Source organism: Malaclemys terrapin, chromosome 11 (assembly GCF_027887155.1).
Source record: "Malaclemys terrapin pileata isolate rMalTer1 chromosome 11, rMalTer1.hap1, whole genome shotgun sequence".
In the NCBI taxonomy this organism is placed as follows: Eukaryota; Metazoa; Chordata; order Testudines; family Emydidae; genus Malaclemys; species Malaclemys terrapin.
In genome coordinates, this window is record NC_071515.1 from 20,465,442 (window position 1) to 20,492,754 (window position 27,313).

Below are 27,313 nucleotides of genomic sequence, written 5' to 3' on the forward strand. Positions count from 1 at the left end.
ATCAAGGCAAGCTGTTTTTTATTGAATGAACTATATGTGAAAAGTATTTTACATTTAAAAAATATATTTATTGAAATTAAAAGGAACTTAATGTCCATTTTATTCAAACTCTTGTAAATAAAACCTGTGGTTGATTTGTGGAATGTGATGTGTTAACACATTTGCGTGCTTAAATCTATTTATTTATTTATTTATTTATTTTACTGCTTGTGTTTGAGATTAAAGTTTAATTTTGGTAGAGTTATTAGCGGTATCCCCTATTTCTGTATTTATTTGATTTTCAGATCTTTGGATTAGATTTGCAGTTAAGGGATTTTTATGCATGTGATAGCTTGCAATGTTTTTCATTTTTGTAATTTTAAGGGTTGTTGTGAAGGATATGGATTAGGTTTTTATAAATCTTTTATCGGATGAGAATATTTGGTTAGAGAATCTTGGTTTTGATTTGAATCATTTTTGATATAGTGTTCATTTTATGGTATCTAAGTGCAACTTGTAAAGTTAGAACTTGCAAAAATTGAAATACTATTATTAACAAAAAACTTAATGTAGCTTGAATTGCCTGTTCAGATACATTTATTTATATATAAAATATTCATTTTGTACATTTTCTGTTTTTAATTTCACTCATTTGTTTTCTTCTCACGATATGTTTCCTTTTGCATCTATCCCTGGCCTTTTAAAATAAATTTTAAAGAAGGAAAGTATTTAAAAATTGTTTGACAATTTATTCTTTATTGTGCAAAACATAGTGAGTTCCTTTTGTGTGTGTTGTAAACATGGCCCCTGAAAAACGAGTGCTTCTGGTAAGAAGATCAGCTACAAGCATATATAATGCTGACTTGTAAAATCAGTCGTCTTTCCTTCATTCTACGCTAAACGTTTTTGCGTTTTCTGTGATGGCCAAAACAAGCTACATTGGACTGCTTACACTAATTGTGGTGAGACCACACCTGGATACCTTTTGTGAAGAAATCCTGCAGTGAGATCCTTGCAGAAAGCTGTCATGGCCCTCATCAAGCTCCCACAACAGGACACTCACTAAGCTGCTTTTGGATTCTGCCACACTGGACCCCTGTACTCTTAATCTTCTTGAGTCTGAGCATAGTCCAAGCACTGCCTCAGGCTCTGGGTCGTTAGGCATACGCTCAGGATACAGATCCTTTGTCTAGCACCCCTTCGGAGACCCTGCAGTCCAACTGCCCAGGCCCTGAAACTGGTGCTGGCGCCTCCAGACTCTTCAGTAGCTTAAGCATACCCCTTACCGAGAACTCTAACCTTGTGTGCACTCAGGTTTTCAGTTCACATCTTCAAGGACAGTGGATAGTTGAAGCAAATAGACTTTGCAGCAAGGTTCCAGAAGCAATCATTCATTAGTTTAGACAGCACAATACACAGATCCAGAAAAAAACAATAAAACCCCTATATGCTCAGCCTCTTTTCCTCACTGCTCTTGAGCATTCTTTGAGATTTGGTCAGAGTCTTCTAAGGTATCCAGGATCCTTCCTCTCTCCTGCACATGACTTCGTCTTGATTACATGTACGTGAAGAAGTCATGTTATGCCTGGTGTGTACTGACTATAAAACATTAATTATTTGAGTATTCTAGATATAGATGTGCAAATGGCATAACTAAACCAGAATGAATGTCTTCTAATGCAGTGCTTTAGTTCCCTTACTCCCCTTCTAGAAAGACCCTTTTCTCCTAACCATGCTCTGTTCTTCATTTTAATCGGAGGATAAATGTTGCAGGGAGGTAGGGGGTTGTCTTTAAATTAACCATTTTTCTTAATCGTCTCAGACTGTTTCAAGCCTTTTTAATTTCTAGTGTTCAATTGTATGCTACCTGATTGCAGTGTTACAGACATTACCCTTAAGGGAAAGAAATGTACTTTTTCTATTGGACTAACAGTGGGAAATGTCTTTTAGTTATGGGAAACTGATTGGCCGTCTGTGCTAGGAGTCAATGAATCAACTATCACAACAGGAAAAAAATTTAACGGAACACAGAATTGTATTGGCCACCTGGCAAATACTAAATATGGATACATTAAGAAATACTATATAGTGGCGGCGATCTTTTTTACTATTTTGTCTAAATATAATATTTAGACTCTCTAAAAGCAGTTGGGCACAAATTTACTGCCACTGGCTGCATTCTACTTATTCTAACCAATTAAGTTAAAGTTGGATGGGCAAAGGATAGAAATATCTGATAATCCAGACATATTGGCTAAATGTATTAAAGATTTAGAAATATGAAAGAGTTACCATGAAAAGTTTTTGCTCACCCCTTTTGGAGTAGCAAGTTTTATTTTTATCTGTATGTCATAACTCTTACCTGGGTTTCTGAATTTTATGTCAATCGTAATTCTAGATGTAAATTGTGCCTAGGAAAAATATGTTCATTTAGGATTATACTTAAAAGGATAATTTGTGTCAAGGGTTTGTAGGTCAAAATACTGACCTGCATTTTTGTAGCATAGAATCATAGAACTTAGGGAGGGGAAAATTGGATAATGAGTCATCTGATCCATCCTTAGGGGCCAATGCAGAATTGTTGCTATAGTAAATTTTTATTGCTTTATATCCAGTTCGTCTTGAAATGTCTCCAGCAATGAGGTTTCCATTACTGCTTTTGGACGGTTATTCCATAACTTAACAAATATCAATCTCAAAACGTTTCTGATAGTTGAATTACATAGATTTTAAGTGGTTTAAAAGTGCAGACTAAGTTTGCAGAGTGTATTTCTGCCCCATAAAATGGAACAAAAGTAATCTTGTAAATAATCCTTTTTACTTATTCCCTTGTGCCTACTACTCCATTGGACCACCCTAAATCATTATTCTCTCTCTGTGGTATTTACTCATTTCAAGTACTTGAAGAATGTTAAATTCACACACAGTTGTTGCTTTGCCAAGCTCCTTTGCTTAGCAAGGAGAATGCTCCCTGAGCAAATTTACACTTCCCTGTACCAGCACTGATTTTTAAGGTATATAGGATACGTCCACTTTTCTGCATAGAACAGAATTCCCCTTCTCTGTGACAGATACTACTGTAATTATGCTGGATAATACCTGCTATGATTGCCAATAGCATAATTGTGCTGCTAGGGCTCAATCTTGCAAGATATTGAGCTTCCCCAACTCTCGCTGAAATTAATAGTTGATTGTTATAACTAGCAAAATATTGTTCTTTTCTCTTATGAGAATGTCTGGCAATCCTACCCCAAATTAATCAGTAATGGAGGTGAGAAACCTCTTAAGCCATACACCCTGGCTACAATTTCCCACAGCTCAACCATTGTGCTCCAGACCAAGCCCCTGTTACTGCAGGCCTCGTGTTATATTTTCAGCTAAACAATAAATACATAGAACTCCAGCAGTACCCTTTTCTGCTAAACTTTCTTTTCTTGATTCTCTGTGGTCTGAGGCATTTGGGCTTCTTTATGCCTTACTGTGAGCATGTGTTCTTGACCCCCACCCCAATACACACAGAGACAGCAGGCAAGATGGCCAGTGTGGGGAAGAAGGGTAGAGAAGAGGTGTCTCCTGAAAGGTGCTATTAACAACCTCGTGTCAAAAATTCCTTCCAAGAAACAGCGCTACCTCACTGGGGGAAAGTGAGGTCCCAACTCCCACCTGTCTGTGTCATTGATATCCAAGAAGGCTAAGGATAAACAGCCCTAGAAAAAAGGTGAAGTAGCATACTCTCTAGCCATGACGCTGCATCGCAAAAGAAAGGGCGAGTTGGAATCCATTAAATCCAACAAGGACATTAGTGAGGAGCTTATTCAAACAGAATTCTTTTATCCTACATTAAGAAATGTTATAGACACCCTTGAGCTCCATCCTGACCCAGCCAAGCTGAATAGGAAGTATTTCCCCATTTATTCACTAAAGAATTTGGTCAATCTCTTGATAAGGCAGTGTGATACATTCCATTCTTGCTGAGCAGAAGTTCTTAGGAAGGGCAGGAAACTTTGCAGGCAAGTCTTTATTTACATTTTACAACATTCCTATAGTTAAGCTTCACTTCTTCTGCAAGTAGTGTCTCTACGTGTGCTCCCCCGTAGTTGTGCTTGCGTTCCTGTGCTGCTGATTGGAGAACTTTGGTAGCAGTATCCGTTAGGCCCACACATGTGCAGTCTCTCCTTACGTTGCGCCACGAGGCTAGTCAGCTCATGCGGGCTAGTTCCCCCTCAGTTCCTTCTCAACCGCCCCGGCTAGAGACGGAACTGTTCCTAGTCCATTAGGACCGTTACTTTTGATTTGTATTTCTGTAGTTAGCTAGCCTCCTAGTTCTTAGTTGTAGTTCTAGCTGTAGTGTTTTCTCTTCTTATTCTCCCCCCCCTTTCATTTTTGTAAAAATAAAATAGACTTTTCTGCTTTTTTTCCCCTTGTTGCGGACCCTTCCCTCAATGGGGTATGCCTCACTCACCAGACTTCAAGAAGTGCCTCTCTTGCAAAGAGGCGATCTTAGTTGCAGACAAGCACTCCCAGTGCATTCGCTGCCTCGGGGAAGGCCACATTCAACAAAAGTGTGATCTTTGCCAGGAAATCAGACCCCGGTCTCGTAAGGATAGAGAACTTGGACAGAAAATTATCTTCATGCAGGCGGCTTTCCCACCCTCTCTGGACCCACGCCACAAGTCACCTGGAAGATGTGAGTCTTCCCCAGAGCCTTCAACGTATAAAGGCTGTGGGTCAAAGAAACAAATCGCTAGCCCTTTCACAAATCATCGAAAAAGAGCAGAAAATCCCCCACAGTGAGACCCGAGAGAGCCACGACGACACTGAGGGATAAGGACAGGAGTAAGCACTCCTCTAAAAAGGTATTACCGGTATGCAATTTTACCTAGGTACCATCAGCACCTCATTTGGCACCAGAGCTTCCAATATGGACAAGATCTTCATCCTCCATGGTACCGCCAGCAGCATCGAGTCAGTCGGCACTGCTGGAATTCAGACACTCTAGGGACCTTCATGTATCAGACATACTGGAATCTCTTCTTCTCGGTGTTGGGACTTCTGCACCAAGTCTTCGAACAGCATGGGAGTCTTCCCCGCCACTCTGTCATGCTCCTCCCGCTCTCTAGTGAAGGCTCAGATAGCGAACCTGAGGAGGCAGAATCACAGTATTCCTCCCAGGCTCCTTACAGTGCCTAGTATCAACAGGGTCCTCGAGCATACCCTCAGATAGCCCCACCCATGGGCACCACCCCCAACCTCTATGCCACCACCACCCCAGTGGCCATGCTGGGACTCTTGGGCTGCATATTGACACTCTCAAACTTCTTACCACTGAGCATTGCTCATAGGGTGGGGTGCACATCTAAATGGCCTTTAATCAAAAGACAAATGGTCACCTATGGCGATACCCCTTCACATCAACCACCTCGAGCTAAAGGCGGTCAGGAATACCGGCACCCACTTCCTCCTACTGATCAAAGTATCACACAAGAGTATCTAACAGACAATCGACAAGAGGGAGCCAGGTCACCCTCCCTTTCCATGGAGGCAATGAGACTATGGAAGTGGTGCATCTTCCACTGTTACGCTGTCAGCAGCCTAACTCCAGGCACACAAAACTCAATAGCAGGTAGTCTCAGTTGCAAATTCCCATGCAATCATGAGTGGGAGCTAGACCCAGTAGAACTTCACAATCTATTCAGGGGGCACCAACCACAGACTTGTTCACCACTTACCTGAACAAGAAATGTCCACGCTACTGCTCCCTGGACAATGCTCTCCTCCTCCGCTGGGACGGAGACCTTCTTTACATCTTTCCTCCTTTTCCCTTACTATCGAAGGTCCTGCTGAAAATAAAAAGACGGAGCATACATCATTCTGATCACTCCTACTTGGCCGAGACAGACCTAGTACCCTTACCTGTCACAGCTTGCGACATGCCCACCAATCCCTCTCCCTGTCACTCCGCACCTCCTCTCCCAGTTCAGAGGACAATACCCTACATGCCAGCTTGGGGGTTCTCCGCCTCATGGAATGTTGTCGTCTTGGTTTGAACACTTAGAAAGCTCCTGTTCGAAGGAGGCATAGGAGGTGGTATTATGCAGCAGAAAGTCCTCGACACGACGTACCTACCTGCAAAAATGGTGCAGGTTTCGAATTTGGTGTACTTCCTGACATCCGTGACTCTTCCACATGTCTGAGCCCTTTTTTGGGACAGTGCATAGTCTATCTCGAAGCTCTCTGAGTTCATCTAGCAGCTATAACAGCCTTCCACCAGTCAATAGAGGGATACTCAGTGCTGTCACACCCAACCACCAAAAGGTTCCTCAAGGGCATAGTAAACCTCTTCCCACAGCCTTGACTTCATACTCCCACTTGGGTCTTAAACCTGGTACTGAAACGATTGACCAGGCCTCCCTTCGAACCCCTGGCCACCTGTTCGCTTACGTACCTCTTAGTGAAAATGGCCTTCCTGATCGCGATTACCTCCGCTAGGAGAACAGGAGAAATAGCAGCTCTGATGGCACAGTCCCCTACGTGGTATTCTTTCATATCCTTGGTTGTGTTTGAAAATGCTAATGCATTAGCTAACATGTTTTAAAACAGCACTCATTTTCCCAGTCTAAACAAATGCTCAAAGAGGGATTTCTTTCTTACCCTACTTACCCTGGGATTAGTAAAACAGACATCTCCCCAAAGAGAAACACTGAATCCTCTATTTCCAGACCTTTATCCTCTGTAGATGTTATTCCAGAGCAATAATACCCTATTGTAGTGACCTCTCAGGAATGACTTGAGAGAAGGTCATCAAGTCAGTTCTCTAGAAAATATCCTTCCCATCTTCCTTTGTGGCTGATGCAGTTTATGTATAATTTAAATTCTTGGCCAATGAGGTAGCCATTTAACACCAATGGAACAAAGACTCCCACCTCAGGCAGAATCTGGCTTCTGCCAAATTTACTGGTGGAATAGCTGCCTGGGTAAAGCATAGCAAAAGCTGCCCAAAAGGGAAAGCCATGCTTTACCAGCTCTAAAACCTGAACAGAAGACTGCATGTTACCTTTGTCTTACTGGCATTAAGACATTCAGGAGGGAGTCATATTTTGTCTTTGATCTGCTCTCTCATCTGGGAAATTTTAACTCTTGGTCACTTCCCAAATGGGGATGATTGTCAGACAAACTCTTGTAGGAGAGAGAAAACTTGGCTTTTCTGCGAATTTCTCACTTGTGAGAAATTTGGCAATCTGACCCATCCTTGTGGGGACTGTATTTTGAGAGAGAGGATAGCTGTACATGAAAAGTTTAATTTGTTGGCCATAGTTCAGGATTATCAGTGACACTCATTATGGTAAGGTTTTTTTTCTGCAGTTTTGGAAGTCTTCTTCTTGGGAAAAGCAGCCAGGGTGCAAAGCTTGACCAGCATGTCCTGGTTTCATGACTGACAGTTCTATGCTGTCTTCATCTCTGCACAACCGAAGCAGCAAGCCCAGTTGTATAGGATTTGCGTGATGTGGATAGGATTTTCAAAATTACATAAGTGACTTAGTAATGTAAGTCCCATTTACTCGTGCTCCTAGGTAACTTATGTAATTTTGAAAATCCTAGCCAATATCTTGTAGAAAAGAAATCAGTAACAGGTAAGAAAACATTTTCTTTAAGGGTATTGTATAATTGTTATGCCATTGAAAAACAGGTGAAGGGCAAGATGGTGTTTTTTAATAGCACAACTGCTTATTAAACCTTTGCTTTCCGTCAAAAGCGTTTCTGGAATTCATTGTCTAGAGATCGTTAGAGTTTTATGAATGGGAGGAGTTTGTGTGGGGAAGTTAAGTGTGGAAGGTTTTTAAGTGTTTGCTTAAACTCTGCTTGTCTACTATAATCAACACACTATAAAATTACTGCACTGATTTCCTTTGACTTATTTTCTTTCTCTTTTTCTTTCTGCACAAGCACTCCTATTTGGACAGGGAAACATCCCTTCTTCTGAGAAACATTGCAGGAAAGCCTTCTCATTTGCTGACCAAGGTGATGCATCTTCTTTCCACCTGCATGTGACTTTTTCCTTGTTGATAGAATGCAGTTCCCACTTCTGGGTTTATAGGCTTGATGCTCACCCCTCCCTCCCTCCTGTCACCCTTCACCCCCCCCCCCCCAAAAAAAAACCCTCCCAACACTTTTTCTAGAGTGACTTTTCCTCTTGTCAGGCTGTTTTTAAAGGCTGTCTCATTTTAAATATACTCTATTGAGTTACTGCGAATATCCATCAAAAATTCCAAGTTTTTGGAGAGCATGTAAGATTCATGCTAGCATTCTTGGCTAAAAAAGTCAAGTGGAGTCAAAAGTCTGTGGAGTCTGAAAGCTCTTCTGTTCTCCTCCCCTTTACAGGTATAAAAATCAAGCTGTGGGAAGCACATGGATGTTTTTTCTCATACGGCCAGAAAACAATAACATCCTTCAAATGAATTAAAATTACTAGCAACAGTTTGTCTTCGTATAGAAATAAAGGATCAAATTTGCTATTTTGAGTGCTCTTACTTGGTGTAATCTGGAAAAAACACCCTACATAAGAAAAGATGCTTAGAAGTCTCTTATGGACAACTCCTAAATTATTTCCGTAACGTAGAAAAAGAGCCGGTAACACCCCAAGAGGCACTCCTTGCATTTTAATATATTGCTGTCAACTTTCTGGCACTGTTTATGTTGGGAATCATAATTACTGTACCCCTGTAGTTTGGAATTGTTATATCAGAGGAAATGAAGGGTATGGACTCTGATTCTATTCAGCAATGACCAGATTGGATGAGGAAGACTATGTAGTTTTGTCTTGAGAGACTTGCAATCCATTATATCAGGAGACAGACTTCACTGATGTCCACCTTCTGTGCACCATTTCTTTGATTATTTAAAAAAAAAAAAAAGTTTAAGTGCTCCTAGGGAGAAGCTGGGCAAATCTGAAGACCAGGACTATATGTAGATTATGGCAATATAGTAAAGCAACAAGGGCATATTTGCTAAATATGTAGGCTTAGGCTGTATTTGCCAATTATACTTTAGAACAGAGGTGGGCAAACTACAGCCCGTGAGCCTTTTTAAGCTGGCCCGCGAGCTTCTGCTCCAGCCAGGGCGCTGGGTCGGGGGCCACACCACACGGCTCGATTCTGCTCCAGCTGGGTTGCGGGCCGCACCACGCGGCTTGGTCCTGCTCTGGCCGGGATGCTGAGTCAGGCCACACCACACGCCTCAGCCCCACTCCAGCCAGGGCGCTGGGTTGGGGGCCGCTCCGGCGCTGCAGCTGGGGCACTGGGTCACAGGCTGCACCACACGGCTCGGCCCGACTCCAGCTCTCCAGCCAGGGCGCTGGGTCAGGGGCTCCAGGGCTCTGGTTGGGGTGCTGGGTTGTGGCCTGCACCACGCAGCTCGGCCCCGCTCCAGCCAGGGCGCTGGGTCAGGGGCTGCACCACATGGCTCCTAGAAGCCATGGCATGGCCCCGCTTCGGCTCCTGTGTGCTCCAATGGCCCCCTCCGGCACTCCAGCGAGAGCTGCAGGGGCGGTGACTGCGGATGGGGCAGCGTGCAGAGCCGCCTGGCTGCGCCTCCACATAGGAGCCGGAGAAGGGACATGCCGCTGATTCCAGGAGCCGCTTGAGGTAAGCGCCGCTCGGAGCCTGCACCCCTGAGCCTCTCCCCACGCTCCAACCCCCTGCCCCAGCCCTGATCCCCCTGTCGCTCTCTAAACCCCTCGATCCCAGCCCTGAGCACCCTCCTGCACCCCAAACCTCCATCCTCGCCCCACCTCAGAGCCCGCACCCCCAGCTAGAGCCCTCCTGCACCCCAACCCCAATTTTGTGAACATTCATGGCCCGCCATACAATTTCTATTCTGCAATGTGGCCCTCAGGCCAAAAAGTTTGCCCACCCCTGCTTTAAAACTACTGTTTTTTCTAGTAAGCTATACTTGTGTTAACACTTTTTTTAACTGGCCAGCAGCTATCTGTTTTCCTGAGGAAATTTATTCCAGCTGCTATGTATTAAAGGAACTTTAACAGCAGCCTAGAACAAAGGTCATTTTTCTGCTCTTTCCCAGCCCTCTCCTCTTTTACCTTTTTAAAACCACTTTACAGGTTTGGATGCATGAGAATTAAGAAATGTGGTGGCATGGGCAGAAACCTTGAGTGTGCCTCTTCCCCCCCACCCGTCCCCGCTCTCCCAGTTTCATGTCTTTCCTCATGTTCTTCCTGCTTCTGGTGGATTGTATACTAGAAAGGTGTTCATGTGTACACACTTGCCAAGGCATCAAATGAAAATGTGCATGAAAAGTGTTTATCCCACTGAGAGATGTTATCTAGTTTTAGATAAAGCAATACATTTAAAATTATCAAGCTGCATTTTAAATTGTACACTTTTTTTGGCTGGGAAATTTTTATGTACAGATTAATATTGCCAAAGTGCATTTGATTATGATTTCTTGCTTGCACTTCCTTTAAAGAGAAACTTTCTGGAGAAAACTTTCAAATATTAAACTAAAAACATTTACTGGATTCCATTTCATGTTTTATGAAATCATGTCTACCGCATTCACTTAAATGAAGTGTGAACTTCATAGCTTAAATAGTATCACTTAATTGCTAGCTTTATTAAATACAGATAAGTTTTTCTTTTAAAAAAAACCCTCCAAAAATAAGGAATTCATCTGCAAAAAACTACATTAATGTACAATAAAATGTAAGAAGTCAAGTAATGGAAAAGTTAAGGTTTTGGAGTAACATTAATTCACATTGCACAGCCTACTTCTTTTGTGTTAAAACACAGAACATATTTAATTACAAATTTAACAAGGAATTACGAAATAGCATTATTAAAGAAACCTTTTAACTTTTGATTCCTTGGTTTTTTTTTCAGTTTTAACTGTGCTACTTTAAGAAATTGCATTAACATAGGTTTTTTGTATAACAGTAATATTCAGATGCAGTTGAAATTCACTTATTGAGAGAATCACTGCAAGTTGCCAGTTTTGAAAATAAACAAGAAAACCAACAAAATAATTTAATTATTCAAGAACACTATATCACAGTGTAGCTTAGTTTTTTATCTATTTCTGTTCACTGTACGCCAATATATTTTGTATTAATAAGATATCACTAGCTATTAGTGCTTTGAGAAGTAGAGCAAAGTTGATTTTTTTGAGAACTATTGGGATTCTGTATTTGTGATGTGATAATTAGTGATATTCTTCTGTAACTAGATGCAATTTCAATAAGATTCATTGTTTGGAATAAACTTCTTTTAGGCCTCAATCATACAAATACGTGCTTGCATGGATAGTCACACTGAGTCTAGGACCTTAGTAAGTTGTGCTGCTGTTTCCAATTCCAACAGGTTCTAAACTATTTTAAGTTCATATTTTAGGTTTGTTTACAATTGCATGGGAAATGAGTTGCTAATGCTAAATGTGATTAGATTGATTAGTATGTCATATTTCTAAAATGTAGACAGTTGTGTACAACAGTTGTCAGTTTATGTGGTTGAATGGCTTGCAGGTGTATTCAAATATATTACTGTCACCTGTCTGTCTTCTCATGAAAATATATCTCACATGGAATGAGAAATGTAGTTAGCTCAGTACACTGTCTGGTTGCATAGGCTTCTTGTTTGTTAACCCTCTTTGTCCCTTGTGTCAAGGTTTGTTATTTTATGGTTTGTTTGGCTGGGAAGGGGAAAAGAGGTAGATTGATTAGAGTTTAGCAAACTTTGAAAAATACCAACTTTAATACAATCATACTTCTAAAAAAAATCATAATCCAATTGTACTTTTGGGAAAAAAATCATGACAATACATAATTCCCCACCCTGCATTAATGAAGCATTACATGCCAAATCTGCTATACTGTTCTTGACATGTCAACTAGTTTAAAAGAAAAGCTCTGTTTAATAACTAAAGAACAGTCCTAACTATTTTTTAAAAAATCATATTTAGTTTTGCTTTGATTTTTCTTAGACATGAATTTTAATCTTCTTTAGCATTTGCTGCTCGTAAATAAGATCTTTTTTAGGGAAATTACAATTTTAGAATTTAATTTCTAATAGTTTTAGTCTAAAAGTTAAAAATATTGCAATATATAATCATCAACATGGATTTGGCAAGAACAACTCATGTCAAACCAGCCTAATATCCTCCTTTGACAGGGTAAGAAGCTTTGTGGAGGGCGGGGAGCCCGGGAATAGCAGTAGATGTGAGATCTCTACTTTAGTAAGGCTATTGATACTGTCTCATATGACCTTCTCATAAACAAACTAGAGAAATATAGCCTAGACAGACCTACTTATAAGATGGATGCACAGCTGATTGGAAAAGGCGTACTCAGAAGAGTAGTTACCATTGGTTCAAAATCAAGCTGTAAGAACATATCAAGTGGAGTCCCGCAGGGGTCTGCCCTGTCTCTTCTTCAGATCTGGGAAAGGTACTCCCAGCCTCACAGCAGAATGCAAGGTGGAACAGATTGTTTAACATAAGTAGTTAGCACATATTGTAAAGTATCAGAGGGGTAGCCGTGTTAGTCTGCATCTGTAAAAAGCGACAGAGTCCTGTGGCATCTTATAGACTAATAGACGTATTGGAGCATAAGCTCCCATGTAGATTGGTCCAGGCTGAGGTTGATGGTGGGATGGAAGCTATTGAAATCGTGGTGGAATTCTTCCAGAGTCTCCTTCCCATGGGTCCAGATGATGAAGACATCCTCAATGTAGCGTAGGTAGAGAAGGGCGTGAGTGGACGAGAGCTGAGGAAGCGTTGTTCCAGGTCAGCCATAAAAATGTTGGCATATTGTGGGGCAGTGTGGGTGCCCATAGCGGTGCCACTGGTCTGGAGGTATATATTGTCACCAAATTTGAAATAATTGTGCGTGAGGATAAAGTCACAGAGCTCAGCAACCAGTTGTGCTGTGGCATCATCACGGATACTGTTCCTGACAGCTTGTATTCCATTGTGTGTGGGATGTTTGTGTAGAGAGCCTCCACATCCATGGTGGCTAGAATGGTGTTTTCTGGAAGATCACCAATGAATTGTAGTTTTCATTCACCTGCACCTCCACCAATGTAATATATGCCATCATGTGCCAGCAATGTCCCTCTGCTATGTACATCGGCCAAACTGGACAGTCCCTACGTAAAAGGATAAATGGACACAAGTCAGATATCAGGAATGGCAATATACAAAAACCTGTAGGAGAACACTTAGTCTCCTTGGACACACAATAGCAGATGTAAAGGTAGCCATCCTGCAGCAAAAAAACTTTAGGACCAGACTCCAAAGAGAAACTGCTGAACTTTAGTTCATTTGCAAATTTGACACCATCAGCTCAGGATTAAACAAAGACTGTGAATGGCTAGCCAACTACAAAAGCAGTTTCTCCTCCTTTGGTGTTCACACCTCAACTGCTAGAAGAGGGCCTCATCCTCCATGATTGAACTAACCTCGTTCTCTCTAGACTGATTCTTGCCTGCATATTTATACCTGCCTCTGGAAATTTCCACTACATGCATCTGACAAAGTGGGTATTCACCCACGAAAGCTTATGCTCCAATACATCTGTTAATCTATAAGGTGTCACAGGACTCTTTGTCACTTTTCACATATTGTAAGGGACCATTCAAGGTAGAGTGAATGGTCGTCATAGGAGAAAAAGAGGGAGGGGCTAATGGAGTACAGATTAAGCCATAAATTCAGTGTCTCTGTTCAGTCTGTATTGCTGAGTAATGAATTCAAGCTCCCAGACTCTTCTTTTGAAAGTATTGTGCAGGTTTTCTTTGAAGATGAGGACTATTAAGTCAGATATGGAGTGATCGGTTTGTGAAAAGAGTCTTGAAGTACATAAATTATGAAGCGGAGTGTGATAAATTGTTCTCCTTAACCACTGAGAACAGGACAAGAAGTAATGGGTTTAAATTGCAGCAAGGGAGTTTTAGGTTAGACATTAGGAAAAACTTCCTAACTGTAAGAGTAGTTAAGTACTGGAACAAATTATCTAGGGAGGTTGTAAACTATCCATCATTGGAGGTTTTTAAAACCAGATTAGATAAACACACCTGTCAGGATGGTCTAGATAATACTTAGTCCTGCCTCAGTGCAGGGGACTGGACTAGATGACCTATTGAGGTCCTTTCCAGTCCAACATTTCTATGATTATAGGCTACTGTTTCATCTCTGGAGCCAATCCTTAAAGTTTCAAATGAAAATGAATTTAGTAATAGAAACAGCACATACTTAAACATGTTTATCATAAAACCACCACACAGTCTATCATGGTTCTCTGCTAAGGAATCATTTAAGACTAGAATATCAGAAAAGATAATTATGGTGCACTGGCACAGGTGTAGTCGAGCCATGAGGCCTGATTCTCCAAAGCCTTGGTCTTTGTGTATTCACGTGCACCTGTGCAAAGTAGGTGTAAAATGCTACCTTTTTGATAGGTGTGTACTCACGTGCACATGTACAACATGCAGCAGGATGGAAAATCGGGCCCCTTGACTTAAGTAAAAAGCCAAATTGAAAATGTTTGCAGCCTCTGTACAGAAATAAAGGTTTATGGTTGAGTTCATAGATACCATTGTAAAAGCCAGAAATTGCTCAGTTTCTCAAAATTGGTCTTAAAAATATATAAAGGGTCCATCTTGCTCTTATTATCTTGAGGAGCAGCCCAGAGCATAAAATGATTAATTGTAGAACCTTACTCTTCCAAATAAAAAAAAAAAAATCTTAATAGAGCTTTTCTTTGCTTTTGAATAACAAGTGTTTTGTGGATGAAAACAACCAGGACTAAGAGGTAGGATGAATACTCTAAAATTCTGGAATTGTATGTCATTTGGTTAAAGTTTAAAAATCTTTTCAGATATCTTACTGTTAGTTTTTGTTTTTTTCCCTTTTTTCTAAACAATATATTCTGGTATAACCTTTCCTAGTTATGTGATACCATCTTTATGATAAATTAAAATGAGTCTCTCACTAGCCTAATAAAAAGCGTTGTTCTTTGCCTAATTGAGTTTTCAGCTAATGTTTCAAACCCCAATTATTACTGCTCTTGTCAGCTTATTGACTCCTCTTATTGAAAAAGATTATGTTTCTCACAAGCAAGTCTATACCCCTCCACAGCTGTTGCCATCTCTACTGTGTAGTATAGAAGTACAGTCTGAGAATGAGGGGACAAAAGTGGCTAAGTACGAGTAAGACAAAGTCGCCTAGGAAGGAGCCACTCCAGAGGATGAGAATAACAACAATGGCTTCACAGAAGTGAAAAATGCCAGTAACAGTGTTACTCCTAATGAAGTGCTGCACAGATTTTAAGATGGATGAATCTTTGTCAGTAAATAAAAGGCAACTTCATCCAAACAGTGTAACGGAGAAGCGGCTTAGTGATTTTATTTGTAGAATGAAATGATAAAGAGTTAATCGCTGTAGTTGGGGCTGTCTTTCCGTCAATCTATTTTTGAGAGGGGACTGACAGAAGTATTTTTAATTGTGTGGCTTTCTAATTATGAGTTCTACAAAGTGGTTTATGTGCTTCTTAGACACTTCACGCTATAGTAATCCAAATCTTAGAATTCTGAAATTTGAAACCTGCAGGCAGAGGTTCTGCAGAAGTGGTTTCTTGTTTCAGCAGATCACTTCAACTCTATTGCAATAGTAATATTATATAGGCTGATTGCTGGAGATTGAAAGTAAGTATTAGTAATGTTGCAATATACCGGTTTCTTTATGAAAAGCAATTAAGAGCTAGAATGGATTCAGATTCCTTGGGTTTTTAATGTGCTTTAAATTGTAACAAACTTAGATTTTTAAAAGGAAGAGTATCAAAGAAGAAGGTTTAACTTCTTACATTTGGTGATCTGAACTTTTTTTTTTTTTTTTTTTTTTTTTTTTTTTTTTTGAGGAAAAACATAGTATGGAACATGGATGAAAGGTGTAGTGTGCAAGTATTGAGCTATTTCCAAGCGGTTTAACATGTTAAAAGCTTCCTTAACAGACTGGAATAGCGTGGAATACTATTTAATGGAAGTGTCTGTAACAGTAAGCTATGGTGTCTCTCATTGTGATGTTAACTTTGATAAACTGAAAATCTGTTGGATGTGTTTAATTGTACTGTTGGCAAATATGGTATGAGCTGGGACTGTCATTGTAAATCTTTGGCAAATTAAAGCATTCAGTAATTGATGGATGCAAAAGAAAAAAGTAGAATGCAAAGGAATGATGCAATATTGGCTGGCAAAGTGCAGAAAAACAATTGTATTCTGTCTTCAAAGTCACAGGGTCTGATCTGTGTGTATATCAGACAGATACAAGAAGTCTTTGCATCTTAAAAGTAGTCGTTTTTTTCAGCATCAATGATTGTTCCTTTAATTTCCACGGTAGCGGTTGTTGCCAGTGGGGGAAACTAGTATTCCTTCTCAAATTCTACCCTATGGTAACCTCATAATTCAAAGCTTTGAAGTCCTAAAATCAGACTGACATTTGTTTAACTGGTATGCTGTATCCCCACAGGAGGAGCAGGCTGCTAAACTGAAAGCTGAGAAGATCAGGGTTGCTTTGGAAAAGATTAAAGAGGCACAAGTGAAAAAGGTAAGCTATATTTATACTATTTTACATGATGCCTAGGTAATCCTTATTGAATCAGAAAATATGGGTTCAATTCTGCTCTTCTCTGTTAATTATCCTTAAACTATTTTAATAAAAAAAAGACTTCTTTTTACGTTCAGTTTTTCTTTTGAGGGACATTGCTCTCTGAGCTGTAGTTAGATTATTCAAATTTTAAGTAACTATTCTATTCCTTTTCTCATCCAGTCAGGGCTTAATCAAGAACTTACACTATATGATGTGGCATCATGTTTTTCTAAGTAGCTTATTCTACAGCCAGATACAGATTTAAAAGACTTTGGCAATGTGCATTCACATCTGAAACAGAGATCCAGCCTTATTCAGTTGTCTTTGCCTGTTCAGTAGCCTCACATTTCAAATTGTCTTGTCCTCTTTATAGACTCTCATTCAATATACTTGTATCAGGCTCTCCAACTTCCAGTTTGCAAGATACAAACCCTCCTTTAGTTAATAATAATAATAATAATAATAGGCAGAAGAGTAGTGATTGTAAAACATAGACGGTGTTTGATGCTATGCAGGGCCGGCTCTAGGTTTTTTTGCCGCCCCAAGCAAAAAAAAATTTTGGCTGCCCCACACCCCAGCCCTGGGCTCTTTTCTCCCCCCCCGCACCCTCTGCCACCCCAGCCCTGGGCTCCTCCCCACCAGTGCTGACTCCACCCATTACCCCCTCATCTGGCGCTGGCAGGGTTGGGGTAAGCAGCGAGGCTCCCGGACGTGCCTCAGCCCAGGGTCCCTCAAGCCAGGGCTCCCATCTCCAGGACCGGCTGGGACCCAGGAGGGCAGAGCCAGGGGACTGCCCCAGCAGGGGGCTGAGGAGCTGGGGCAGGGCAGCCCCAGAGGGAGCGGAGCCCCGGAGAGCGGGACATGGGCCCCGCACGGCAGCGCCCCGCCCTCTATGGCCCCGCTGCTGCTTCTGGCAGCCCTGCCACAGTCCCTGGGCGGCTCAGGCTGCTTCGCCCAGCCCCGGCTGCAGCACTGGGGGGCAGCTGCCCTCCAGCACCTGCAGGCAGCTCTGAGTGCCCCGCGGGGCAGCCCCCAGCCCGAGTGTCCCTCGCTTGGAACCTGCCCGGCCCAGCCACAAAGTACAGGCGCTGCTCTCGCGGTGCGAACCACAGTGGCCCCAGGGCGCCCCCTGCGCACGATGTGCTGCTGCTGCCAGGGCCGGCTCTAGGCTTTTGCCGCCCGAAGCGCAAAAAAAAAAAAAAGGCTGGAATGCCGCCCCTGAAAATGTGCCGCCCCAAGCACATGCTTGGTTTGCTGGTGCCTAGAGCTAGCCTTGATGCTATGTCAAATATAGTAAAGATGTTGCCTCCAAATTTAGGGACACTGTCAAGTAATTTAGGGCCAATATTTAGATATGTTTAATAAATAAATCTGTATCTCTTAATATTAACAGGATGATGTCCAGTGTTTAAATCCCTGAAAAATGTTAATATTTAAACATGCCATATTTAATATTTGCAAATCAAATGCTACAACTTTGTGCTAGAGTGTGAGAATTCAGAACAAATCAACTAACATTTTTTAACTTTGCAAGCTGAGTGAGGTGCGAAAAAAGTAATCAATAGCATAAAATGTGGAAACAAGATTCTAACATTCTTTGTTTTACTATATTAGTGTAGGCAACAGATTAGATTGAGGTATAATTTTTATATGGACACTGCCCTCTTTTTAAAGTAATAGTGAAACAGCAGGGAATTAGCAGTTAAGTTTTTTAAAACAGTGCTGCTTTCTCCACACACCTTCCAAGTCAGGGCTGGCTCCAGGGTTTTGGCCGCCCCAAGCAGCCCAAAAAAAAGCTGCGATCGCGATCTGCGGCGGCAATTTGGCAGGAGGTCCTTCGCTCCAAGCAGGAGTTAGGGACCGTCCGCCGAATTGCTGCCGAATAGCTGGACCTGCCGCCCCTCTCCGGAGAGGCCTCCCCAAGCACCTGCTTACCAAGCTGGTGCCTGGAGCCGGCCCTGTTCCAAGTAAAGACAATTTAAAATAAAGAACTTTTTGTTTGTTTGTTTGACTGCCCCATCGGTGAAAGACTAATATTTATGCAAAATATGGGAGAAAGTGGCGGAAGTCTTATGACTTGCAAATTTTTAAATTAAAGCTATATGCCACTTGCATTGCCCATCATAATTGGAAAGACACTTGTATTGTGTTCCATGTATTTATGTATAATTGTGACTTTTTAATCATACTTAAGACCTGAATTCCTTGTATGGCTCTCATACTATATATTTTAAGTGTGTTGGGTTTTTTAACTAAATAGGGATGCTAAAATACTATGGACATACCGTACTCTGGAGATGAGTTTTCAAATATTCATGTACTTCGACCAGTAATATGATTCATTTCATGCAGGTTTAAACTAGAGCAAGGGTCGGCAACGTTCGGCACGCGGCTCGCCAGGGTAAGCACCCTAGCGGGCCGGGCTGGTTTATTTACCTGCTGACGCAGCAGGTTCGGCCGATCGCGGCCCCCACTGGCCGCGGTTCGCCGTCCTGGGCCAATGGGGGCGGCGGGAAGTGGCGCGGGCCGAGTGATGTGCTGGCCGCGGCTTCCCGCCGCCCCCATTGGCCCGGGACAGCGAACCGCAGCCAGTGGGGGCCGCGATCGGCCGAACCTGCCGCGTCAGCAGGTAAATAAACCGGCCCGGCCCCCTAGGGTGCTTACCCTGGCGAGCCGCGTGCCGAACGTTGCCGACCCCTGAACTAGAGTAAATCGTGAATTCTCTGTAACTTGAAGTCTTTAAATCATGATTTGAGGATCTCACTAACTCAGTCAGAGGTTATGGGTCTATTACAGGAGTGGGTGGGCAAGGTTATGGCCTGCAATGTGCAAGAGGTCAGACTTGATGGTCATAATGGTCCCGTCTGACCTTAAACTCTGAGTTTATATGCTTTTTTTGTTGGTTTTGACAAAGTTAGTTAGGAAAATCTAGATGCTAAAAAAATGAAAAATACAAATTTATGAGCAATAGCAACAATACACAAAACTCTCCTTTTATATCATTTTCAATTAATAACAACACGTTAGCCTTGCATTCTTTTTTTTCATAAGAATGAAAACAGTAATTAATAAAAATTAATCATCCGGTAGATCAATGGAAATAAATTATCATTGTATCAATTTTTAAAAGAGCAATGCGTAAAATTTCATATGAATTTATACAAGGCATTTGTGCTTGCATCTAGTTGCTTGAGACAAGCTTGTGTGAAGACAAGTTTCTTTTTTTGGCAATATGTTGGGTTTTTTAATGCATAACTAAAATAAAACTACATATTGTAGATTTTTTTCCTTTTACAAAAGGAACACGACGTTTTGATAAGTGGGTTTTGAAATGAACATCTAGCTATTAAATATGGCTCTTTGCATCTTTAAGGGAGAAGGAATTGATTTTGATATAAACTCTATATGAGCTAAACTTTATTTTTGTAATTTAGGTTCAATAAGAAATATATTTGGGAAATTAATCCCTGTTATTTTTCTTCCCCTTCTGGTCACAGCTGGTAATCAGAGTTCACATGTCTGATGATAGCTCCAAAACTATGATGGTGGATGAGAGACAGACAGTAAGACAAGTACTGGACAATCTGATGGACAAATCCCACTGTGGCTACAGTTTAGACTGGTCACTGGTAGAAACCATATCTGAATTACAAATGGGTAAGTAAACATGTTAATAATTTTGATTCCTACTTTTTATCTTAGTATTATCAGTTCACTTAGCATTTGTCCATATGGACTTCATACTAATTTAAATATTATTGATCCATAAAACTGTTAGTGTTCATCAGCCTCTGTTGGAATAAATTTTCATCATTTTGATTGTCGGTTATGTTTAGAGTTCTGCAACCATTTCTGACTTTAGTACCTTGTACCTGTCTTCACTTAAAATCTGTCTCTTTATAGTTAAATGAACTTGTTTTATTTTTAATTGAAACTAATCCAGTGTTGTGTTTGAACTGAATTGTTTGGTAACTCCAATTAAAGTAGCAAACCGTTGTACATTGACCCCTTACAAGGACAACAGGCCTCTAATAGCTGAACTGTCTAGGAGAAGGTTGGACAGTGCAGAACACATGTTTGGAGGGGGCGGGAAATTTGGAACTGGGCGTGTGTTGGGGTCACCCTGAAGGTAGTAACCAAGGCCGCTGGAAGCCAGTGTGTGGCTGGTATGTTGCTGACAGGCTGATGGGGTCAGAGTTGCTGGATCAGGGGTGTAGATCTATAAGGACACTTGGGGTGATCTGCATGCTGTTTGTGAGCAGCCCAGATTGGGAGCTACAAGAGCAAGGACACCTAAGGTTGCATGGCAGGTGGTGACAAAACCCTTCTGGAGGAAATTCACAAGACATCTCACACATTCCTGGATATTTTGCAGAATGTGGGATCTAGTAGAGCGGCGCTCCTCATTAATGAGGCCATCCTAGAGCCTGCCAAAGTCACGTGTCATACTCCTGCAACATGCGCACCTACTCTTAAGAGGGCAGAAAAGAAGTTGTATATCCCAGCCAAGGGGACAGAGTTTTTGTTCTCTCATCCTGTCCCAAACTCTTTGGTGGTTCAAGTGGCCACTGAAAGGAAAAGGAAACACCACACAAAGCCCACTCCTTCAGATAAAGGGGCCAAATGTGTGGACCTACTCATAACAAATATTTTCATCCACCAGTCTGCAATTACCTGGCTTTGTTGTCAGTGTGATTGTATCAGTGTCTCTAAAATTTTGTAATTCAGAGACAAGCTCCCTCAGTAGGATAGCAGTCAATTTCAAGCAGTAGGATAGCAGTCAATTTCAAGTGCTCTCTCCCACCTCCCCCACCCCCCGCTTCGGGCAGCAAAAACGCTGGAGCCAGCCCTGCTTCTGTAGCTAGAGAAAACATTCCTGTGCATTCGGCTAAGTCTGTGGCAAAAAAAGAGAAGCCCTGTAGTGTAGGAGTTATCACGTTCACCTAACACGCGAAAGCCCCGTAGTGTAGTGGTTATGACGTTCACCTAACACACGAAACATCCCCAGTTCGAAACCGGGCAGAAACAGGTCACTGTTCCTTTTTCTGACTCCCCTCCTACATTTTTAGTCTTAGAACAGACCGTGTTCAGGCTGTGAAATTTTACTTTGAATTATATTAATTATGAGTTAAATAATATGGAAGCTCTCTCTAAGTTATAGTCCCAGGTTCCTTACCCTTTCAGCTGCTCTGTTTTGTTAGGGGCGGGGGGAAATTTTCATGAAGCCTTTTATAGGGACTAAATGCTATCTAGGACTCTGAAATAATCTTAACGTGGCCCATAGAGTGCAATCCTTCGTTCTGGATTTGTCATTCCACAAGTTGAACTGCTCCTTACTACTGTCCAGGCTTCATGAGCAAGGGGCAAGCTGGGGTAGGTGCAACCGTGCGGTGCTGCTGGCTGGGAGAGCAGCCTGAGGCAGAAGCCTCCAGCTTGCACTGCCGGTCTGGGGCTCTGTCCGCTGGCCCCGCTCAGCCTGCTGCCTGCCTGGGGTTCCGATCATCCAGGCAGGCAGCGGGCTGAGCGGGTCTGGTGGACAGGACCCCGGAAAAAAGGCGTGAAACAATTGTCTGCCGTTGCTTTCATGGAAGGAGGGAGGGAGGGAGGGGGGCCTGACGACATGTACCCAAAACCACCCGCGACAAAGTTTTTGCCCCATTAGGCATTGGGAGTTTAACCCAGAATTCCAATGGGCAGCAGAGACTGCGGGAACTGTGGGATAGCTACCCACAGTGCACCGCTCTGTAAGTCGATGCTAGCCACGGTAGTGAGGATGCACTCCGACTTAATGCGCTTAGTGTGGACATATGCAATAGACTGTATAAAATCAAATTCTAAAAAATCGACTTCTATATTGACCTAATTTTGTAGTGTAGACATACCCTGAGTCATCCTGTTCATTGAAAGGCTCAAGGGCAACCCTCTGCTCCCTCGGTATATATACACCAGCACTGAAGATGAAGTATCATAAGCAGTTTAGACCAGTACCACAGCCCTTCTACCATCAAAGGTATATGAACCACAGCAGAAGCAGAAGAGGGATTAAACACAATGCTTCTCTTTCCTCCTCCTTGCAACCACAACTGCAGTCAAGAGTACTTTTGATGGGACCTCCGAGGGTTGCAAACCAACTGAGATGCCATCTCTTTCGGCCCCCAACATGCAGTTTTGGTGGGGGCCTAGCCCAGTTTTCCCGTACCTGGTGGGTAACAGACAAATATCATCAACACCATCTGTTCAGGCTATATTGTAGAGTTCCTCTTCCCCTCCAAAACCACCTTACCCATCCCTTTTTAGGGACCACTCTCACGAGAGGATACTCATTCACGAGGAAAGCTTAGGGAGGGATTTTATTCCAAATATTTCCTCATCCCAAAGAAAAGGGAGGATAGAGACCTCCGGCAAATCAATGTCTTTATCCACAGATTTAGATTCAGGATAGTCACCTTGGCATCGATAATCCCATTCCTAGAGATGACAGGGTCACAGTTCTTGACATGAAGGGTGACTATTTTCATATAGATGTCCATCCCTCTTACAGGAGATTTCTGTGGTTTACTATAGGTCCAAACTGTTATCAAGACAGGGTGCTCCCCTTAAGAATAGCAACATTTACGAAGGTACTTTCATTTGTGGCAGCAAGCTTCTATTGCCACGGCTTGACAGTCTTTCCTTACCTAGATGACTATGGACAGGGAGATCTCGTTAGGTGGTACCACCTCATCTCTAGCATCACTGGGAATCTGTGTGAATGCAGAAAAGTCCATTTTAGTTCCCTCACAGACCATAGAAATTATCGGAGTGACTCTGGATTCTGAGCCAGAGCTTATCTCCCTCCGTATAGATTCCAATCCATGAACAATTTAATCAGTCATCTCAGAAAGAGCCTGCAGATGTTGGTTTGTTCAAACCTTATCATCCTTGGTCAAATGGGATCCTGTACCTACATGACACCTTTTGTGAGACTTTGGCTTTGGTGTCTACAAGCCTGGCTTCAGACGGTGTATGTGCCAAGCAGTCACAATAGGGACAAGTTAATCCTGCTCCCTGTCTCCCTCCCTTCCTCTCTCCCACCCCCCGCTTCAGAGTGTGGGACTATCTAGCTTGGTGTCAGAGCAGGAACGTGGCGGGAGAGAGAGTTCCCTTCACTCTGTGCCCACCTGAGAAGATAGGTGTCTCCTTTTTAAGATGAGACCCCCATCTGGACAACCACACAACACAAGAAACATGGACTCCTTGTGAATCCAGGAACACACGAGCTCATAAACCTCCTGAACCTGAGAGCTCTCAGAGTAGCATGCAAAGAATTCTTATTGATCATACAATTCCTGCATATTTAGGTAATGTCAGACAACATAAGTGTTCTATGTCAGCAAGCAAGGGGGAGCAAATTCTTATTCCCTTTGCATGGAGGCGAAACTGTAAAACTCGTGTATTCACCACCATATTATTCTAACAGCAGTACACCTCCCTGCTCTGTTACAGTTAGCTGATAACCTTCCTCCACATGGTAGGAGGGCCCACTCTACCAGAGCCCAGGCAGTTTCAGTAGCCTCACTTCATGAAGTGCCACTTGTTGACATCTGTAAAGCAGCAATGTGGAGCGCTGTCCATACGTTCATAAAACATCATCCCTTGTGCTAGCCTCCATAGCTGCACTTTAACTTTGCAACTTTAACTTTGGCCTTTCTTGAGTCTTGACTGGGTAACTTTGCAATCTCGACAGTTTCATATTCTAGATTGTTCAATATAATTTCTTATGGGGGTGTTAGAAGAATCAAAAAACAATAGACACACAAACCTGTTTGCTTAGACAATTTAGCAGTTCACCACCAGAATTCTAAAAAAGAAACCTGCATGCCATTGTGCACAAAGTTGTCAGTGGCTCAGAGTTCCTACTGATTTACCTAGAAATCTTTTTGTAAAGGAGGGAAGGCTCTTGTCAGAGAATTCATACTTAATTGTATAGTGAAGGAGACAAGGGCTCGGCAGGGCCTTTTTCACAGAGCCTGTAGTAACAGCAGGGTGAACTAACTGGTATACATTGCTTTTGCCTTATTAATTGTTCATGAACTGAATGTGCAATGAAGTTTAATAAGCTCTTTCAGCTATTAGACTCTGCAGAAGAGCAACTGTTCTCCTGCAAAGTTCCTGAGCTTCCTTATCTCATTTCACTTTAATCAAATGAGGTAGGGCTTGCTAAATTTTCCTGTGATCCTAAATTAGCTATGCACACTTTTATATAACCATCTTTCAGTTAGAACATCAAGAGTGTTCTTTCATTTTTATTTTTACATAATTCTTGTTTAAAAAAAGTCACCTGGGTATGTAAGAACTATACATTTCAAATGAGATGATAAATAGCTGAAAATACAATATTCAGGTCTTCACTGTACTGTGTTTATATTGTAAGTATACAAACATCTAACCCAGGGGTCGGCAACTTGCAGCTCTTTAACTGCCCCCCTAGCGGTCTAGGGGCTTTTAAAAAAAAAAAAAAAAAAAAACAACAACAAAAAACTGCATTTACTTTATTTGCTTCTTTACACTCTAAAACAGTGATCACCAGCCCGTCAATCACAATAGACTGGTCGATCCTGGAGCCTCTGCCAGGTGATCACGATCTACCAGCCGCTAAAAGTCCAGCAGCGCAGCAGGGCTCAGGCAGGCTGCCTGCATGCCTTGGTCCCATGCCGCTTCCGGAAGCAGCCGACTGCTGGCACATCTCTGCACATCCCTGGGGGGAGGGGGAGAGGCGGCTCCGTGTGCTGCCCCTTCCCCCAGCACCGTCCTCTCAGCTCCCATTGGCTTCCATTTTAACAAACTGTTAACTATATATCTGTGTTTTTCCTCACATCTTATCCACCTACTGGATCCTGCTTTGAGGTCATGTTACAAAATGTGAGAGAGTAGAATTTTTTTTTTTTTTACTTGTTTGCTCTTTCTTGTTTATGCAGAAAGAATCTTCGAGGACCATGAAAATTTAGTTGAAAATCTTCTAAACTGGACCAGAGACAGTCAAAACAAACTTATATTTGTGGAACGTATAGAAAAATATGCACTTTTCAAAAATCCCCAGGTAAGTCTGAAGCTGATTTTTTTCACTTAATTTTAAGCTTATAAATGTCTCTTGGTAGCACCTTTGTCAACATTTTTATATTGATATTTGTATCTGTACAAACACACACAGTAGCTTTGCATTTTAACAGTACCTCCAGAATACACTCTGTGGTCAGCGCAAGATTAGCCCCCTAAATGAAAATCCTTGATGATCTAACCAATCCATTTTCTAAGTGTGTGAATAGTTTAGTGGAATTAATAGCAGCCCATGTAACCAGTTTGCATGGAATACTCACCAATACTTAGTGCTATTCACATCTAGACAGTCCAGAGGAAAGGGTTTGAGCTTGAGTTGTGACACATATCACTTTGGGGAGACTGGCAATGCCCCCCCCAACACCATCTCACGAGGATAGGGTGAGGGGAATTGGATGGATTCTGTGGGATAGACAGCTGTCTACAAGGGAGGGGCAGAGAGATAAGGAGAGCGAATGCCTGAGGAAGCCAGGGCCCGTCTTCATTCAGCTGTTTCCTGATCAAACAACAAAAAGGTCACTGTTCTTTTTCAAAAATTAACTACGGAGGGATGTTAATTAGGGTTTCTTGATTATAAGCATTAATGAAAAAAATATGATGTAATGCTAGAGGCCTACAGCACTGAGGGGACAGAGAGGTGAAAATAAAATCAGGAATCGAAACAAAGGACCATTTGAAAAATAAAGAATTAACAAAGGCATGTTTAACATCACCTTGATCACTTGCTTGCTTAACCTCTAGTCTGTATATTGGGTGTATGGATAGGATGACCAGATGTCTCGCTTTTAAAGGGACAGTCCTGTTTTTTGGGACTTTTTCTTGTGTAGGCGCCTATTACCTTGCACCCCCTGTCCATTTTTTCACAGTTGCTATCTGGTAACCCTATGCATGGATCATGTTCTTAAGTCTGCGAGGTACCTAATAACTAGGCTCTTGGGCTTCACTTTCCAAAAGCGAGTAGTGATATTCGGTGCCCCAACTTGAGATACCTTTATAAGGAGCATCTATTTTCAGCGAGAACTGAACATCAGGCCTCTTTCTGTGATCTCCGGCTGAGGCACCCAAAATCTTAGTCACTTTTGAAAGCGTATTCCTCAATACATGAGTGACATCAATACATGTCACTGGCTATTAGTAATAAGAATGGGCCTTCTGTAGATGGAAGTCAGCATGAACATGTTACTTACTCAGTTAAAAACCTTGGTCTGACCTAATACCATGAATATTGTTTTGCTTCCAGAGAGAGCAGGTGAGTATAAAGGGGTCTGGAAGATGCTCACGGTCAGTGTAGCAACCCCTTCCAGCTTAGGTGGGGAAGAGTGCAGAATCACTTTACTGGATAAAAGGATTATATCATACTGATGAGACACACACCATATGGATAAACAATTGCTATTTGGTTTCTTTTTTCAGAAGTTATTGTTTATCATGATTTTCTTTCATAGAAAGTATTAATTATTATTATTTATTATGAAAAACTATAGAGATGGAGTGGAAAAGCGTAGAACAGTCCCATGTCCGCTCCTTCCAGAATATTGAATGATGGAATGGAGTAGTCTACTAAAGGCCCAAATTTTGTTCATCTAATTTTTAT

The 27,313-nt window shown here is 42.0% G+C and overlaps 1 protein-coding gene across 4 annotated transcripts in view; it reads left to right on the top strand.

Moving 5' to 3' along the window:
- Positions 1-27,313, top strand: part of RAPH1 (Ras association (RalGDS/AF-6) and pleckstrin homology domains 1) — a 158,097-nt gene that overhangs the window by 104,183 nt on the left and 26,601 nt on the right. For 3 of the 4 annotated variants that reach the window (XM_054044186.1, XM_054044187.1, XM_054044188.1), the window contains 4 exons: positions 7,924-7,998; positions 16,504-16,581; positions 20,121-20,280; positions 25,581-25,702. In XM_054044186.1, the coding sequence (XP_053900161.1) occupies positions 7,924-7,998; positions 16,504-16,581; positions 20,121-20,280; positions 25,581-25,702 (435 nt within the window). The remainder of the gene's footprint in view (positions 1-7,923; positions 7,999-16,503; positions 16,582-20,120; positions 20,281-25,580; positions 25,703-27,313) is intronic. The other variant, XM_054044189.1, reaches the window with a different exon arrangement.